Source organism: Sinocyclocheilus anshuiensis, unplaced genomic scaffold (assembly GCF_001515605.1).
Source record: "Sinocyclocheilus anshuiensis isolate Anshui unplaced genomic scaffold, SAMN03320099.WGS_v1.1 scaffold1960, whole genome shotgun sequence".
NCBI classification, from domain to species: Eukaryota; Metazoa; Chordata; class Actinopteri; order Cypriniformes; family Cyprinidae; genus Sinocyclocheilus; species Sinocyclocheilus anshuiensis.
The window spans coordinates 76,326-95,502 of NW_015557194.1; the positions used below are offsets into that span (position 1 = coordinate 76,326).

The window sequence follows — 19,177 nt, forward strand, 5'->3', positions numbered from 1 at the left end:
CAAACAAGCGGACGGAGATCGCTAAAAAGATGGGTCTCGGTCTGCTTCCAAACAAACTTTGGTGCGGTTCGAATGAAATATGAACGCAACACGGACCAAATACTTATAAACGAACCAAAAACAGGAAGTAATGACAAGATGCGACGCTATGCGACATGATTTAACGATGCGGAACGAGCGGTGTATCCAAAACAAAATGAGCAGAGCAACGAGGAGGTAAAGTGCCTTTTATGAGCTCTTTGTGAGTTCGCAGGTGGTGAAAATAAAATCATAAGTACACGCAGCAATGAGCGCGCTTAGTCCAGCAGACGGCATTAGATGTGTTCGACTTAAAGCGGCGCTGTGCAGACCGATCGGTGTATGACATCAAAGTACCCATTCACCGATCGGTCTGCTCAGCGCCGCTTTAGGTCGAACACACCTTTTGTTTGGGGTGTTCGGTGAGTTCCGTCAGGAAATATACGTCATTCAACCCGACCAATTGGATATAAAGTGAAATGCATCCTATTGAAAAGCTGTCTCACAGATCTTTTCAGTCTCACTAAGAGGAAAAAAGTGAAGAGGTTGAGGGTGGGAGATGTGTATTTCCATGGTCTATGAAAAGCTCTGCATCCATGAAACGTGTCGAGATTAGAAACCCGAGTTATCGTCCACACAAACAAATATGAAAAGGTCACATACATACACTTTCAGTCTGTTCAGTGGGTGGTATTATCGGGAAACTATACTTATTCACTTATTTAAGTGGCCAATGTGAGCACTAGTATGAGCCTCTATTTCAGTTCTCTAAAGCCCCGTCTTCTGAATAATGTGTGAATGCAGTCTAGATGGAGTGGCCACAGACATTCTTTAAGGGTGTGTTCACACTTGTCATGTTTGGTTTGATTAAAATGAACCCTGGTGTGATTGCTCTGTTAGTGCGGTTCGTTTGAGTAAGTGTGAACTTTGCCATCCGAACCCTGGTGCGTACCAAACAAGCGGACGGAGATCGCTAAAAAGATGGGTCTCGGTCTGCTTCCAAACAAACTTTGGTGCGGTTCGAATGAAATATGAACGCAACACGGACCAAATACTTATAAACGAACCAAAAACAGGAAGTAATGACAAGATGCGACGCTATGCGACATGATTTAACGATGCGGAACGAGCGGTGTATCCAAAACAAAATGAGCAGAGCAACGAGGAGGTAAAGTGCCTTTTATGAGCTCTTTGTGAGTTCGCAGGTGGTGAAAATAAAATCATAAGTACACGCAGCAATGAGCGCGCTTAGTCCAGCAGACGGCATTAGATGTGTTCGACTTAAAGCGGCGCTGTGCAGACCGATCGGTGTATGACATCAAAGTACCCATTCACCGATCGGTCTGCTCTGTGAACTTTGCCATCCGAACCCTGGTGCGTACCAAACAAGCGGACGGAGATCGCTAAAAAGATGGGTCTCGGTCTGCTTCCAAACAAACTTTGGTGCGGTTCGAATGAAATATGAACGCAACACGGACCAAATACTTATAAACGAACCAAAAACAGGAAGTAATGACAAGATGCGACGCTATGCGACATGATTTAACGATGCGGAACGAGCGGTGTATCCAAAACAAAATGAGCAGAGCAACGAGGAGGTAAAGTGCCTTTTATGAGCTCTTTGTGAGTTCGCAGGTGGTGAAAATAAAATCATAAATACACGCAACAATGAGCACGCTTAGTCCAGCTGACGGCATTAGGTTTATTCGACTTAAAGCGGCACTGAGCAGACCAATCGGTGATGGAACGAGCGGTGTATCCAAAACAAAATGAGCAGAGCAACGAGGAGGTAAAGTGCCTTTTATGAGCTCTTTGTGAGTTCGCAGGTGGTGAAAATAAAATCATAAGTACACGCAGCAATGAGCGCGCTTAGTCCAGCAGACGGCATTAGATGTGTTCGACTTAAAGCGGCGCTGTGCAGACCGATCGGTGTATGACATCAAAGTACCCATTCACCGATCGGTCTGCTCAGCGCCGCTTTAGGTCGAACACACCTTTTGTTTGGGGTGTTCGGTGAGTTCCGTCAGGAAATATACGTCATTCAACCCGACCAATCAGGTTGTGAACGTATCACTATGCCTTTAGGTTCACTGTAAAACATGCCAGTGTGAACGCTCAGCGGACCAGGACCAAATGTATCGTTTTCTTTTTTGATCCGGACCAAATGAACCAAGAGAACTGAACTACAAGTGTGAACACACCCTAACCTGCTAAAGTGGAGCATTGTTAATGCAGTTTTGAAGGATTCAATGTAGAATAAAATAATGTCCTTGTATTCCAATCTGACAATGTCCAGACAATGACAGTGCCATTCACAATGACAGTGACTTTATCATGAGCTCGCTATATTGTTGGTTGACCAATATTTTTACTAATAGTCTTTATTTGTGTACTATTATTGCTATTATTATTATTTTTGCCAAGTTGTTTTGTGATCTAAATGGGAACAAATTTATTTTCATTTTTTTTTTGGGCTCTTTTTTTTTTACTATCAAGCTTGAAATGCAGTGGAATTCTCACTTGAAAATTAAAGGCTATAAAAATGAGTAATTATGCAAACAATATATTCAATTAGAATGTATTAAATAAACATTACCTTCTTTCTATTGTTTCCTGTTGAATGCCCAGCTGTTTTATGGCATTATTAGGCACTGTTCTTTAGAGACCCACCAGTGCCATATATTGGTAGACCTGATATTAAAGAACTGATTTAGTAGAAAACTGTAAATATTGATACAAATACAGGTCGAGCCAATTATCAGTGTCTAATTGCTCGGAATTACTTTTAATATCTCAGTTTTGTCTACACTCAACTACTTTTTCTGATAGAAGATGGACCTTGTGCACTGGTCTCCCATTGGTAGTCACAAGTTTTTTTTCTACCGTTGGAAGTAACTGCATACTAGCATCTCTACTTAAACACTGTTCAGATATGCTCAGCCACACTAAATTGACAATGCTGTTATCATTCAAATCACCAGCCCTCATTGAAAATTAATGACTGAGGGCCACTTTGTTGCGGCAAATCGCTGTAGGTGTGAACGCCGACACTTCGAAACACATTTAGGTGCAGTTAAAAGTGAATTTGAACAGAGTGTTTGGCTTTATAACCAAAGCATTTTAGCAGAAAGAGGCAGTTCTCAAGTTAACCATTATCACTGAAGATGTGTCTTTTTTAGGATTCTTTAGATTATGTACGGTAGATACTTGAGAATCTCCCTCTCTCTCTCTATCTCACTGTCTCTCTCACACTGTCTCTCTATCCACCCATGTGAATCATTCGCGGATTGCCCCCGGGAGTGAATTTTCTGTGTTTTAGCTTTAACCTTTTACAGGGAATCCATCACGGTAATAGCCAGCCAAGACTGCGTCAGACACCATTTTTGCAATGTTTAAAGCTCAGAAGGAAACTGTGCACAGAGCTGCAGTTGTGTGATAAAAACACATAATGATGTGTGGAGCCTGGCGTGGACTAAACAAAATAGTTCAGGATGGATATCTGAGCGTTATCAACTTTTATAGAGCTGTTAAAAGGCTGTTAGATGTGGTGAATGCATTTTTAAAAGGTTGGCAAGGTGCTAATCATTCAGCTGTATGAAATATGTATGTACTGTAATTGGTAGTTGTATAGCATGTAATAGCATGTGGTACTTGTTAGTCAGGCAAGTGTACTGAGGTGTAATTTAACTGACATAGACAGCAGAGTAAAAAATATCAACAATAAGGAACCAGGTTTGTACTGTGGCACAGCTGTTAGTGCAAAGATACGTTGAACCATTGATGCTAATGCAGATTACAAAGCTTCCAGTTCAGCCAGCAGTAATTTTCTGTCATTCTACGTTTGCCATTTTAGTGTGTCATCTTTTAAGTAAAAAAAAAAGAGAGAAAAAAAAAGATCAGGAATTTTTATTTTAGTTTATCAAAAGGAATATGTGGGAAAAACATGAAAAGTAAAATAATTTTTAAAAAGGATAAAACATGGATGAAAAGATAAAAAAAATAAAAATAAAAAAAAGATAGTGGGACCACTTCAATATATCTGTTACGTGTCTCAATGAATAAAGTGTGTAAATTGAAGATTTTCTTTAGCGGCTAGTGTGAAGACTTTGCCCCTGAAGCATTTTATGCTGACTGCTGTTTATTGTATCCTGAAACGGTTATTAGCTGGATATGTTGCTTCTATCTATCACTTTTATTCCTATCACTTTCTCTATCTCTCCCTCCCTCCCGCTTTGCCTTCTAACTAACAAGATTTTCCTTCCCACTGAAAAGAGAATGATGATGAGACAGCAAAATGGGAAAGTGAGAAAAGAGAAGAAGAGGGAAAACCATTACTCCGTTTTCACACTTCAATGCATGTGCACGTCCCTGGGGAGCGCTCCATCTCTCTCTCTCTCTCTCTCTCTCTCTCTCTCTCTCTCTCTTATGTGCGTGTCATGAGGCAGACACATAGTTGCGTAACACTTCACCTATAGAGCATGTACACTGAAGAGCATAAACGCATGCTGATGTGAGACACAATGATACTGTAACATATTGTACTTGTTCAGGAAGACACATGCACATTACTGTAGGTTACTTTTAATGCAGCGACTGCACAATAACGCACACATTTCAAGAGATAGTTCACCCAGAAATTATGTCATCTGCTCACCCTTCATGTCGTTCCAGATCTTTTTGGAAGACTTCCTTTTTCTTACATGCAACAAAAGAAGAAGATGCAACAATTTTGAAGACTTGTGCTGGTTGCTCTTTTTCATGTAATTACAGGGAACTGATGCATTCAAGTTCCAAAATGGATGCAAAAGTAACATCAAAGTGGACTTGGGCACTATATTTCAAGTCTTCTGAAGTCGTATGAGAGCTTTGTGTGAGGAACAGGCAAATTTAAATCGTTGTTCTCTTGAGATCTTGACATCTTTCTTGGCTATCCTGTAAGTGTTCATGTGAGTTTTTGAAAGGAGAGGTGACTCTAATTTATTCTTTTCAATTAATCGGCTTCAATGAATCCATTTCTTGTCACAGCTTTGTATATATATATATATATATATATATATAATTGTCCTATAACCTGACAGATATCACTGATATAGGTGTCCTGAGAAATCACACTTATTTCTGTAACAGCTCTAGACTTGGAGAAATGGCAAGTTAAGTGAATGACCCAACATTTTTAGCCGATCAGAAACACTCTCTGCCTTTTATGTGTTTCAGTTTGATGACATGCCATTAGAGGGCAGAGATTTGGAGAGAAGCCTAATTCAGTGGAAGTTAGCAAATCTAGTTGTTATTACCAGTCAAAAGTGTGGACACATCTGTTCATTCAGTTTTTTAATTATTATTATGGCAATTTTTCACATTTTAAAATCATAATCAAGTCATCACAGCTGTGAAGTAACAAATGAAGGATTGGAATTATGTAGTAATCAAAATGTTCAACAAATCAACCCTTTCTTAAATTTAAGTGTCTTTGTCTGGACATTCACTCAACCAACCCTATGAGATGCATCCTGGGACATTATTTTACTATCTTTATGAAGCGATTTTTCTCATGGGAGCTATTGGCTGGTGCTTACAATGTGACATTTTAGTTTTTACTCTCCTTTTTGGGGACATTTGGTCCCTGCAGTGTAAATAAAACCTGACCAACACACACACACACACACACACACACACACAGAGAGAGACACTCACACCCCTCAAAATCATCATCTTCAGGAGTGTCAAGTACATCAGCGTCCCAATTCTGCGCCTCTCTGTACCCATCTCATCCACACACAGACACACACACACACAGAGAGAGACACTCACACCCCTCAAAATCATCATCTTCAGGAGTGTCATGTACATCAGCGTCCCAATTCTGCGCCTCTCTGTACCCATCTCATCCTTTGTTTTCCTGCTTTCCTGCTGAACTTTTATTTCATCTTTCCTCACTCTTTCATCTTCTCCCTTTATCTTTCTCTTTTCCTCTCCTTGCCTGCTCCCTCTCCCTAAATATAGCAGCTTTGAAGCATCCCTCACCAAAAAATCTTTCATTCAGTCTGCATGTGTGTGAGCAAGAGAGAGAGAGAGAAAGCCCTAATCAAGGATGTGATTGCCATCTGTTGTGTATTGATAAAAGGCTAAGAAAGACACTGATTAAAAAATGGGGGAAAAGCTGTAGCAAAAAAAAAGCAGATACGGTGAGTAAAAAAGGAGGAGTGGAGCTGTAAAGAGGACTCGTGAATAATGCGCATTTTAGAAAGCAAAAAAAAAAACAGCTTGCATGTGTAGTAGTACAAAGTGTGTAAAAAAGAGAAAGGAAGTGTGAAGAAAGACAGAAATCGAGGAGAAAGGGGTTAGCGGAAGAGGAATGGAGAAGGAGTGGGTGACATTTCTGATCCTAGTTTTGTAATTGAATAATAATCTCCTGCGGGACCTGACCTAGAAGCGCGCAAGTGTGTATTAGCACGGTTTTTTTTCTGTGTGAGTCAAATGAGAAGGGCCGCCGCAAAGTGAAACACTGCCCCCTGTTGTTTGATCAGTGCCTCACACGCATTAAGCATGAAAAATGATCTGGTTTAATGTGCTGTGGCAAAGCATTGAAATATAACTGCTTTTCCGTTCAAGCAGGACTTATACGTTTTAAAAAGGTCAATGTGATAAATCTTCCATTTTCTTCCTTTTTTTTCTGTCTGTCCATACGGAAATCTAAAGCATATGACACTGATGCCATTCGATTAGCAAAAACACTGTAATCTTATAATAATGTTTTGTTTGTTTCTCTTTTTCCCATTCCTTCCTCTGTCTTTCTTTCAGCTTGCGGAGAGAGGGCTACACCGTACAGGTCAGTGTTAACGACTACCTGGACATCTACTGTCCACACTACAACCACAGCCAACGGGGGGCGCTAGAGCGCGGTGTGGCCGAGCAGTACATTCTCTACATGGTCAGTTACCGAGGCTACCGCACCTGTGACCCACAGATGGGCTTCAAACGCTGGGAGTGCAACCGGCCGCACGCCCCCCACGCGCCAATTAAGTTCTCAGAGAAATTCCAGCGTTACAGCGCCTTCTCGCTAGGCTATGAATTCAACGTGGGTCATGAGTACTACTATATATGTGAGTGTTTGTTGCTTTCTAATGTTATTTTTGTTACAGTTTTTTTTATTTTGTCTGTTTAGTAGTTAGGTTTCATCTACAAAGCATCAGACTCACAAACCTCAAAAATTGTAAGTACACTGATGTATTACAGTTCTATTGATTAAGAAAAGGAATAATAATTAAAAACAATATTTAAAACATACATCAGTTACCTAATAAAAGCTTTTATTTTACATGGAGTGGGTCGACTCATAGAGGCTGGAATGCAGTGTTATTTTAGTGTCATTGAGATACTATTATAGTTTTTTTTTTTAATATTTAGAATTAGTTTTTATTTTTTTGTACTTTCTGTTTTTATTTAAATTTTTGTTAAACATTTAGTAATTTTGTTCATTATTGTTATGGTACATTGACTGAATGTTGCTTTGACAAGTAGCTGAAGTAAAATAAGCTTGGAGTTTTTTTATATTTTATTTTATTTCAGTTAATGTTAATTTAACAAAAATATTTTTATGGTTTGGGTTTTAGTTAATAATAATAGCCCTGCTGGTATGTTCACATGGCCACCCACATATGAAAATTACTAAGTTTACCTTCAAATACAAATTAAGCTCAATTAATAACATTAGTACCTATGTGTCCATCCAAGTCAAAAATTTAATTTGTGCAAAAAAAAAAAAAACATTTGTATCTTGTCCCTTTTGGGGAAATTGGCTCAGAATAGAAATATAAATTGGAGCCAGTGGGGAAACCACTTTCATTAAATATAATAAATCATGTTTTGAATAATTTAATTTTTGCTAGCAGTCTTTGGCAGATGCTTTAGGCCTTGAACAACAATATGCTAGAACATTCTGGAAGGTGACACTAGCTTAAGTGAATTAAACTGTTATACTTATCTCAGTGAATTAATCAGTCACATGACTGAATCAAAGTCACATTTTTGTTTTTGACACATTCGGGAATTTATTCAGTAATCGTGTTGTAGTTGTAGTTTATGAGCATTGTTGTCTCACTAAATAATCATTATACTCAAGCGAGTGTGTACGTTTCTGTGCAAATTCTGCAAATAGAATAGAATCTTAATGTTTCACGTTACTCAACTTTTAATGCAGCATTCCAATATTTGCATAAGAACACATGGATGGAAAGCTGGCGGCACGCTACCTCAGAAAATGCTCCTCAGTTTGTAAAAACAAGCTAACAATGGAAGTATCTGGGGCAAACGTTGCACAATTACAAATGGATTTCTGTCAACAAACTCAGGTGCAAGTCAAAATTATTTCTGTGGTTATTGACAGCATGCCACAGATTCTGTCCATAGAGCTTAACTTGTATTTAACATAATAAACCTTTAAAGTGTTCTTTAGCTGGCAAGTTCCAGGTTGCAGTAAGCTAACTTTATCTAAACTCCACTGACAGAAAAGGTTATTACACAGGGAAAGGCATACTGGTGAGCAGATGGAGGTTTAGTGCATTGTTAACAGAAGTGCCTTGACAGGATCCTCCCTTTCATGATTTGGCGATTGTACCACTGAGCCAATCATGGCCCTTCCTGTCGTGGAGTTTTTAAAGTAGTTAAAATAAAAAGAGTGAGAACTTTCTGCATGAGCACCATTATGTGCAAGGTTACAGATAAGTCATACAGATGCAGTTAACACAAAAGAAAACAATTTGCAACCCCAGTGATCGTCTTTAAAGGGCTTTATTGTTTTGAGGCAGTAGTTTGAAGCAAGGCAGTGAGTTATTTCAAACACAGCCATGTTTCATTCATTTTACCAAATCACAACTGAGAATAAAAGAAAGCTCCTAAGGACAGGCTCAAATGCATCTCTCCCAGCAGTCCATTTGCTCTCAAAACTGCCTTGTTGGTCAAATAGTGACAGCTTTGCCATCCAGAGGAGCTTGTTATTGGGATTTGGACATTACGGGCGGCTGCCGATCATCAGTCTTTCTGGCATTTGGGTCGATCACTACCAATTAGAGCGCAGTCAGCGCACCCATTTTGATTGAAAACTTTTTAATGCAGGCTATAAACCGAGTGTTAATAGAGCATTGCTAATGATGATTTTCTGATGCATGTCCCACCTAATGCTAATAGTCGTCTTCATTAGTGCGGTCTGTAGGCAGGTTATTAGCGATAATATGACAACTGTTTGGTATTGAAAAATGGCATCACACTCAAACATTTCTATGATAACGTGGCCCATATGTTTATCAACCTGAAAACAAGAAACGTTATCTTTGTCTGAGCTCAGGGGAGTTTGTTTGGGGCCAATTCATCAATCACAGATGGGATCTGCAGCTTGTGGAAATGGATAATTTAATAAATGTACACCGTATCTGTTTTGATCAATGTTATTTATTTAGTGTTGGTTTTATCTCAGCAGAAGGAGCTTTGCCTTTGATACCTTAAAGGGGCTATAGCATTTGCTTTACTCTTTTAAAATAAAGTGTTAATTGAAATACATAGACAATCTCTAAACCAGGTTACTACTCATGTAAATGACCACAGAATGACTAACTTTGCATATAAAATAAGAAAGAATTAAAGGTACAGTATTAAAAACAGCTAGTTAAATTGTAATGGCCAGAGTAAGAGCAGAAATGGTCATGAAAAATTAATTTTGGGCTGTACTGCTTATTTGTTTGTTTGTTTGTTTAATCATGTGAAATGCAATCACAAATATTTAAGTCACACTCTACAAACAAATGTTTTGGTTAGAGTTAGGGTTAGAAAAAATAAATATATATATATGCTGCATAATGTTCATTAAGTAGTAAACGAGTATCACATTCAGATCCTTAAAGTGATGTCAGTGCATGTTATTGTCCAGTAGGAGGCAGTAGGTTAATGTTTGTGCTGTCATGTGTTATTGCAGCTACACCAATCCATCACCATGGACACAGCTGTTTAAGACTGCGGGTGTTTGTCTGCTGTTCTATAGGTGAGCATCATTACACACACACAAAAAGCATGCAAGCCACAAGAGGAGGTCATGATGATGGGTTTAGTGTGTGTTTGTGTGTGAGCAAACTATTAATGCTTGAATACGTTCTGTGGCCTCTTTGATCAGAGCCATGTCCTCATCCCCTGCGCTCTCTTTCAGTTTCTCTTGTCACTCTTTGCTCTCTCTTTCTTTGATAGCATAACTCATGCAGCTCTTCAACACAAGTTTAATTGCATTAATCACTGATATATCTCAGTTATATATGTGTGTATATTTTTGTAAATGCTTTGTTAGCGTACTGTACATAACTATGTTTTGAAGTTTGAATGAGTCGTGTTTAAATAAGGGATAGCAAGAAAATGTGAATTCAGTTTTAAAATGTAAACTATATTAAGCTAATAAATGTAGCCATTTTTGCAGTACACAAAAGCATGCTATGCTATTTTTTTAGTATTATAAAAAGACTATAAATGAATAAATGCAAATAATATATAGACTGAAAGTTAAAAAGATATTATTTACCTTAATTCTCCCTATATGAGTTTCACAAATGTTCATAAACAGAATTTTATTTATTTATTATACTAAGAAAAATTCTGCTATGACATGCTTTTGTTTTTTTGTTGCAAAATGCATCTAATTTATTACCTTAATATAGAGTTCACACCTCACTTGTTCGAGCTTCTGCATTTTACTGTATTGTTGTTTTGTTATCTAATACACGGACATTCATACATTTTTAAATGAATTGCTCACCCAAAAATGACAATTTTCTAAAAATTTACTCACCCTCAGGCCTTCCATGATGTAAATGAGTTTGTTTCTTCATCGAAACAGATTTGGAGAAATGTAGCTTTACATCTCTTGCTCGCCAATAGATCCTCTGCAGTGAATGGGTGCCGTCAGAATGAGAGTCCATACAGCTGATAAAAAACATCTCAATAATCCACATGTAATCCACACGACTCCAGTCCATCAATTAATGTCTTATGAAGCGAAAAGCTGTTTGTTTGCAATAAACAAATCCATCATTAAGGTGTTTTAACATTAAACAGTCACTTCTTGCCATAATCCATAATAATGCTTCCTCCAGTCAAAAAGTCCATCCCCTGTTGTCCTCTCACATCAAACCCCACCAACATATTTGTTTAGAATTGATTTTGGTCTGTTTTTCCACATGTAAACAGTGCTTGGTCTGTACATATTTCTCTCCTGATTCAGATTAGATTACTTTTTCACTGGAGAAAGTGATATTATGGATTAAAGTTTGAATTTAAAAATGTCTTAATGATGAATTTGTTTATTACAAATGCAGCTTTTCGCTTCACGAGTTTAATTGATGGACTGGACTGGAGTGGTGTGGATTACTTGTGGATTATTGTGATGTTTTTATCAGCTGTTTGGACTCTCATGCTGACGGCACCCATTCACTGCAGAGGATCCATTGGTGAGCAAGTGGTGATATGATACATTTCTCCATATCTGTTCCGATGAAGAAACAACCTCATCTACATCTTAAATGGCCTGAGGTTGAGTAAATGTTCAGGAAATGTTCCTTTTTGGTTGAACTATGCCTGAAGTGTCCAAATAGTTTTTGGGGCCACTGTATGCACTCAGATCATGTGTTTTCTCTGCTACAGCCTCTAATGCAGATGACGACTCAAACCAGAGTCCACCTGACTACACTGTCAGACCCAAACTGCATGACATTGGTGAGTGAACACAATGCCTGCACACACATTGGCTTTATAAAAGTATGTAACACAAATGTTCATCTGCTCTCAGAAATATGTCTGTTTCCCATTTTAATCTGCCTCGTAAGCATCTGAAATTCCTCATAAAACCAGGATAACCATTTGGCCAGATAGGAACGTCCTGTGACCAGGGGATGGCCAATAACAAACAAATGAATGCATGTATTCATTCTCTCTATTTTTGCTTTCTCATGCTCACTCAAATGTTATTTTTATTCTGAGAAATTGAGCTGTAATGCATCTGAAATGTATGTCCAGCGAATACTCAGAAACCCAAGTTCACATCAGGATCACAGGAAGGATCATCCACATGCCCTTGCTAAAACACATAACAAAACAAATAGCTGGCACTTTACACCACCCTAGGCATCCAAAAGCACTCTAGCAGTAGGTCTGTTCGTGTGTGTGTGTGTGTGTGTGTGTGTGTGTGTGTGTGTGAATGCACAGGCCATTAAAATGGAAACTGATTCTTGTATCCATTTATAACACACATACACCACATGAACAAATGACCCTCTGTTTGTACGCATATCGTCCTACTTCTAAAGCTGTCAGCATCCTGTTAGCTTTCCCAAACCGTATTTAATAAAAAACACATTGCTGACAGGTCAACCACCCTGTTATAAATAAAAATCCAATTGCAGCTGTCTTGAAAAGTACGTTTTACTTTGTTTTCTGCCAACAGCTCCATAATACCATCATTTGTGCTGACGCTGCATTACAACATTCGTTCTGTTTAGGTCTGTGCATAGTACACATTATATAGTGTGTTCCAGTCAGGAATTATCCTCGATGAAACTGATATGATAAGATAAGCACTATTCTGAAAAGACTTCCGAAGTTTAACATAGCCTTAGAGACCCAGGAGACCTGATGTTTCTTATTTCAGCTTGCCAAGTCACAAGGAAAGAAGTTCTGTGCTAGTTTAAGCCAAAAAAGTGAAACAGCTGAAAGCTAAAGCAATTTTTGGCTTTTTCTTCTTCATTTGACTAATAAGCTACTGTAGAGATATCTAGAAATGATTGGCGAATGGTTGGGTGACCATTTAGTCTCTTTTTCCTAGACAAATCCTGGTCAGGATTTCTAAATTGCCCAAAACAATAGGTTTTGTTTTCCTATTGACGTGCTCTCTACAGTCCTCATACATTATATGTACATGTGTTTGCATTGCCTTGACCGTTCTCTTTAGATCCCACCTTCTTGCATGCCCCTGTCATGTACAATGCCTGCACGCTATTGGTCAAACTACTTTTCAGTCATTACCTTCAGTAAGTATGAAAACAATAGCAAAACAGTCAAAGTTAGACTTTTTAGGCAATTTAGAAATCCTGGCCAGGACATGTCCGAGAAAAAGAGGACGGCCTAGCAAGTGAGATCAGCATAGTCACAGGGTAGACTCAAATCTGCATGGCCTAAGATGAGACATGCAATGTGACATGCACTAACCACTGCCCCATTGCTCCAGTAGAGCTATTAGTCTAGTTTTTTCACCATGTTGTCCATTGTTGTGAGTCCATTAATTACAGTTTTTACACTGGTAAATTATGCTTCTGCTATTGTATTTATAAAATAGCACAATTTCCTATATAGTCTATGCCACATTATTAATTTTCCAAAAATGCTGGATGGAAACACCAATATGCAAATATATATATATTTTTTAACATTGATATTTTTTTTTATTTTATATATCAGTGCCAATTCTCTCAAATGTGTTGGAAGTGCTGCTTTATTTATTTAGCAATATTGTAATTTTTCACATGAAATTTACACAGTTTTTTTTTTTTAAATCCTCTTGTTTTTACAAAATAAATATAGAATATAAAGAATAATTCTGAAAAAAATACATAAAGTTAAATGCTGCTACAATTACAATAATTATTTTACAGTGCTTGGATTCACAGCTAAAACATTTTTGTTTACTTTTGCACTCTAAACAATTCTGGTAGTGTTGGATCAGCACTTGTTGTCCACTGTCAAATCTGTGTCCTTAAGCAAAACTAGTTGAGAGCCACTAGGATGTAAGGCTATATATGTTTGACAGGAATGTTATTCCAGGCCCAACAAAGGATGTTGATCCAGGAACACGTCCTACTTTGTCACACAGAGAGCAGAAGCAGTCCAGTTGGATTTTTACCTGTGAGCATCAACAATAAAAAATTCCAGACTTTTGCATGATGTGTTGACACGGCTCTGCTGAAACGTCCATTGATATGTGTGTAGCTCTGTGTCTGCTATCACAGCAGCGTGTTTAACCTCTAACTGCCCGAGCGTCCTTTATCAACATACAGCGTGGCTGCTGCAGATAAGAAATGTCACATTTTCTTTGTTTAATAAAGATTATCTAGCGTAGCGTTAGTTCTGGCAGGTCACGTTAGTCAAGCTCGCATCAGCTGACTCTCAGCTGATCCCCATCAACCTATGGGAATACGACACCTATCTAAGTATTCATATATAAGGTCCCGCAGTAGTATCAGCAGTTTCGCATTGCTCAATAGCTAATTACCCTCCTCCATCCCCAACTCCTCCTCTGTCAGTCGGGATTCAGCCTTCTGATTCTCCTTTGAATCAGACTAATTCTAAAATGTGTACATAACATTATTGAACTTAACGATATCTGCAATACATTTATGTTGGTTCTGTTCTGTTTACCCTGGGGGGTTATCGCTGCTCTCCCTGTTCTCATCCATGCTAGGCTGGATATCCTTCCCAGTTTTCTCTCTACAATTATATCTCCTGTTATATCTCCTGTTTTAATAGACAAGTTTTCTCTCTTGCTATCTCTCTTCCGTTCTGCTGCCTTTATTTTCCCTGTCTCTCTCTCTTTCTAAGTGATTATTTTCATCATCAATAACCCTTGTAGAATGTTATAGAGCTTTGGGGCCAGTAATAATAAAGAAAATGAATGGATGTGTTTTATCTTCCTTATATTTGGAGAAGGCTGTGGGGAAACCATTACAGTTGCTGTAGGTAATGACATTACTCAAAGAGGAATCATTATTTCCCTTGCTCCCTTTTGTCATTTGCTGATGTTTAGTAGGTGATAATTTAGTGTCTATGTAAGCATCTAACTTTAAGGTCTAACTTTTTTCTTTGGGTTGCAGTTGCTTAATGGTAAATACATGTGTTCTTGACACTGAGCCATGGTGCTCATGTGAGATATGCAGGTTCAGCTCCAGCCTAGAGTGATGTTCCCATCACATTCTCATTCCCCCTCTCTTTTTTCAATCATTTCCAACCCTTCATTTCTTGACATTTCAATTAGAGAATGGATGTGGTATTGGTTTCCACCTCAGAGTACACAAAGCAGTAATTGTGAGAAAGTTTAAAATAAGAAATAAAATCACATTTCATATACTACTATTCAAAGGTTTGGAGTCAGTAAGAGTTCAGTGTCACATGATCCTTCAGAAATCATTCTAATATGCTGATTTGCTGCTCAAGAAACATTTCTTATTATTATCAGTGCTTCATATTTTGGTGGAAACCATGATGCTTTCATTCAGGTTTTTAGATGCTCACTAACTTCTTTCTTTCTTTCTTTTTTTTATCTCTCTTTCTCTCTCTCAGATGAGTTTAACCCTGAGATCCCTAAACTGGAGAAGAGTGTCAGCGGCAGCAGTCCGTCTGGAGACCGACTGTTAATCACTGTGGCGACGCTTCTCCTCGCTGCTCTCCTCGTGTCCTAGCAACCGTCTCTCCCTCTCTCTGACATTTCTGAGCCAGCAGTCCCGAGCTCTCTGAAAAAAAATCGCCTTTCGTTCAACCTGTGCGGGAAATTATCCAATCAGAACAGATTAATCACTAGTCGAGCCCTAAACGTGGGAGCTAATTGTAGATCTACCGCACCCAAATAGTGGCCTTTGTCTCCACAATTTTGGACCTTACGATTAAGGATGACATGCATCGATTTCAGGATTTGCCTTTGTGACGGAACGTCCACTCTTCTCAAACATACTCGCGGAGAAAAAAAAAAACAATCTGTTTAGACAGTGAGGTATCTACCTCTAGCTACGTCTGTTCTCATGTTCAATGAACCCATCCAGACTGGGGCAGCTCTTGAGGTGGACATTCTGAGATTGACATGAGCTCAAATGGATATGACAAGCGTCATAGTGCTCAGTGCTTTGACCGTTGGATCTCAGCTGAGGGACTCGAGGAGTATTGGAGACCTTTGATCCTGTCTTAACATTCTGTAACAACCCATACCTATGTGACTGCGATATGTGTCAGTCATTGATAGTGTTGCAGCAGAGATCAATAAAACTCATTTGCCAGTCACTAAGTTCAGATGTTAGGCTTATGAATCGTTCACAGAAAGGCATGGCTGCTGTTTCTGCTAGTTGCCGGGCTGGAGTCTCGTTTGTGAGCTGTAATGGGAACGCTTTCCATCTAGTTTCCTAGTTCCACTGCTGAACTTGGAAACTAGAGGCAGATTATCGGTCAGAGACCATCACTTTTGTACATTGTGTGACCGAAAGAGTTTGGTCATCATAGCAGCGCACATAACAAAAGAGAATCGAGACGGACCGAATGAAGGGTAGATAATAGATAGACTTTTATTTGCTATAGTATGTACGTGTCATCATGGGAAGGTACTGGATTGGCCAGTGCCACTGATTAGCATAGTGGCCATTTTTGTAAGAGCGGTCGAGTCATAAACTGCAATTCGCTGTTTTATATCGAAGAATTGCAGTGCAGGATTAGTTTTTACTGTATGATACATATTTAACTGCTCTTTGAGTATGTTACTTTATATGCTTAATTTATTGAGTTATTTATTGATCATTTGATCCTTTTTTGAAACTTTGTGAGTTTTGTCTGCTTTTTTGAGGGATCTTTCCTCATCTTTGCTAATGCCAAATTATTTAGTTTGTTTTTGTTCGTTTCATAGCCTTTATTTCTGTTCATGTGCCAGCAAAATGAGTCAAAACTCATAGTTACAGAAAAAATCTTTAATGCATCTCATCCATTGCTCTCAGTTGAAATAGGTGCATTATCTTCATAAGGAGAGTCATTATTATAGGACAGTGTGAAATTGTTGTAGTCTATATTGGTGGGCGGGGCTGGGAGGGCTTGAAGGGCGGGGCTTCAATGCAGTAACGAAGGAGTTTAATGAATAAGCATTCCTCAGACCGCTGCAGACAATGTCAAGAGTGAATGTCTATGTAAATGTTTCTGCGTATGTGTCTTATGAGTGTGCACTTTACAGGGGATCGTATGAAAGTGTGCGCGTTTTGGCATTTTCGTATGCATTTAGATACACATTTGTAGGTTTTAAATACTCAAGCTTGCGTGAGAGTTTTAGCTGGTGAGAATGGGGTTGGCAAGAACGAAAGCATTTATCATTGTTGGAAACAACAGTACCAATCGTGATTACCTTAGAATGATTACAAACATGTAAATGAATCATGAATGACAATTACCAGAATGAAACTTAATAAACCATTCTTATTTTAACAGTCTTACTGTTATTTTTATTGTCTGCAGGTTGCCTTCATAGCATTTCAGAATCATAATCGGCATGACATGATTCTCAGAATGTTTTCTGTAAATGAGTTTGCACTGACTCATATATGTGGAGAACAAATATTTTGTTTGTGCTTTTAGAGGTTTGTTGCAATGCTCTTTGTAGCCACTCCTTTTTTTTCCACAGTACGCTGGTTGTCAGACCACATTTACTACCCGAGTGACAGCTTGGATTGAATGTGGACTGAAAATATATAATGCACAGTTTTATAGCGACTGCTATAAGATATTCTAATAATATAAAATTGTATATGTTTAGCTGTAATATAATGGTGTAACACTTTACAATAAGGTTCCATTAGTTAACATGAACTAACAATGAAAAATACTTCTAAAGCATTTGTTAATCTTTGTAGATGTTAATTTCAACATTTATTGATACTTTAAAATCAAAAGTTGTATGTGTTAATATTATTTAATGTACCTGAGGTAACATGAATTTATAAGTTTACAATAAGCAGTTGTATTTTTATTAATTGACATTAACAAATATTGATAAATACTTCAACCTCATTGTTAGTTAATGTTAGTGCATTAACAATTAACTAATGGAACCTTATTGTAAAGTGTTACCAGTATGATATAATAATATAGATATGTACTGTTTGTGTGTGTGTGTGTGTGTGTGTGTGTATGTGTGTGTGTGTGTATATATATATATATATATATTATGTTCAAAGTAATTATGTAGCATAACTAGTTACTTTTATATGGCAATTATGTAACATGTTTCTTGTAAAAGCTTTTACTTTAATTAGAATTTAGTCCTCATAACTGAGTCTGTTTCTAGAAGGTACATTTGTCTCATTTTTTATCTCTCCATCTGTGTTCTGCGCTTTGTCTCTGTTATTTTATCTGCTCTGTTTCACACCCGGACGTACTCATTTACATTCAGCTAGACCAAACACACGTCTGTCTCCTCAGGTAAAAGGTTCCTGCAGTGATGAGAATCTGACCTCATCTGAACTCTTCAAGGTGCCCATCATTATAGAACACACACATACTCATACACACATAGTCACAAACACAACATAAAACACTCCACTGACAGTTCTGGGAAGATGCAGTCGTTCTTCTCAATTTCGGCCCTTCCATCTAAGGAGAAAATGCCTCGGAGCAAAACGTGTTTGTACACATCTGTCTGTCTTTTATTCTTTTTTATCGTTATGTCTTTCTCTGTCTCTTAAGTGTTGTCTAGTTCCAAGGACACTCCACGTACAAGCAATGATAATCAACACCCTCGGGATTCAAGGGTAAGCAAGATTAAATCGCACATCAAACATGCCAGTTTTGATTCAATTCAACTCAACTGCACATAGTAATTGTGCAATTAACCATTCTAACTAATAACATGGTTGCACATTTCATAAAAAACATTATTGGCTCTATATTTGTGTGGATGATCCAATTTGTCCATCGCAGTAACAGTTGTAATGGTGATGAGATGCTATTTTGAGGCATGAAAGAGTGACCCAGTGGCGAGGCTACATAAGGGCCAGGGTCGCACTGGCCCACTCAGATTGACGACTGGCCCGCCCAATCAAATGAGGAAAGACGAAAAATCCTGCATACATTACAATAATTGCTCAAATACATGAACATACAAACAACTTGTATGTGTGAACAAGTAAAAGAAAAAAATAAGTAGTAATAAGATCCTGGTGGATGAGCACTGATCTTCCAGTTTTGCACTTCTATTCTGTTGCGAATGCAAGAGCTGTCAATATAAGCGATCAATCCAATCCAAGCGTGCTCCCGCTGTAAAACAGTCCCTGATTGGTCTTTAGTCATCGTCCCATTTTCCTTTGTGACTGTTTACGAAGTCAGTAAATGTATGACT

At 38.2% G+C, this 19,177-nt stretch overlaps 1 protein-coding gene across 1 annotated transcript; it reads left to right on the forward strand.

The window, feature by feature from the left end:
• Nucleotides 1–1,686: 1,686 nt before the first annotated feature.
• On the forward strand, nt 1,687–16,652 carry LOC107678793 (ephrin-A3-like). Its single transcript, XM_016474194.1, has 6 exons — nt 1,687–1,756; nt 6,179–6,203; nt 6,820–7,121; nt 9,986–10,051; nt 11,695–11,766; nt 15,379–16,652. Exons 1-6 carry the CDS (start codon nt 1,687–1,689, stop codon nt 15,495–15,497), a joined length of 654 nt encoding a protein of 217 aa, XP_016329680.1. The 3' UTR covers nt 15,498–16,652.
• The last annotated feature ends 2,525 nt before the right edge of the window (nt 16,653–19,177 follow it).

Bases quoted from the DNA above. Each gene is read 5' to 3' on its own strand.
- LOC107678793 (XM_016474194.1), top strand. From the start codon at position 1,687: ATGAGCACGCTTAGTCCAGCTGACGGCATTAGGTTTATTCGACTTAAA. The intron at 6,204-6,819 runs GTGAGTAAAAAA...TCTTTCTTTCAG, and splicing joins GCAAAAAAAAAGCAGATACG to CTTGCGGAGAGAGGGCTACA. The intron at 11,767-15,378 runs GTGAGTGAACAC...TCTCTCTCTCAG, and splicing joins ACCCAAACTGCATGACATTG to ATGAGTTTAACCCTGAGATC.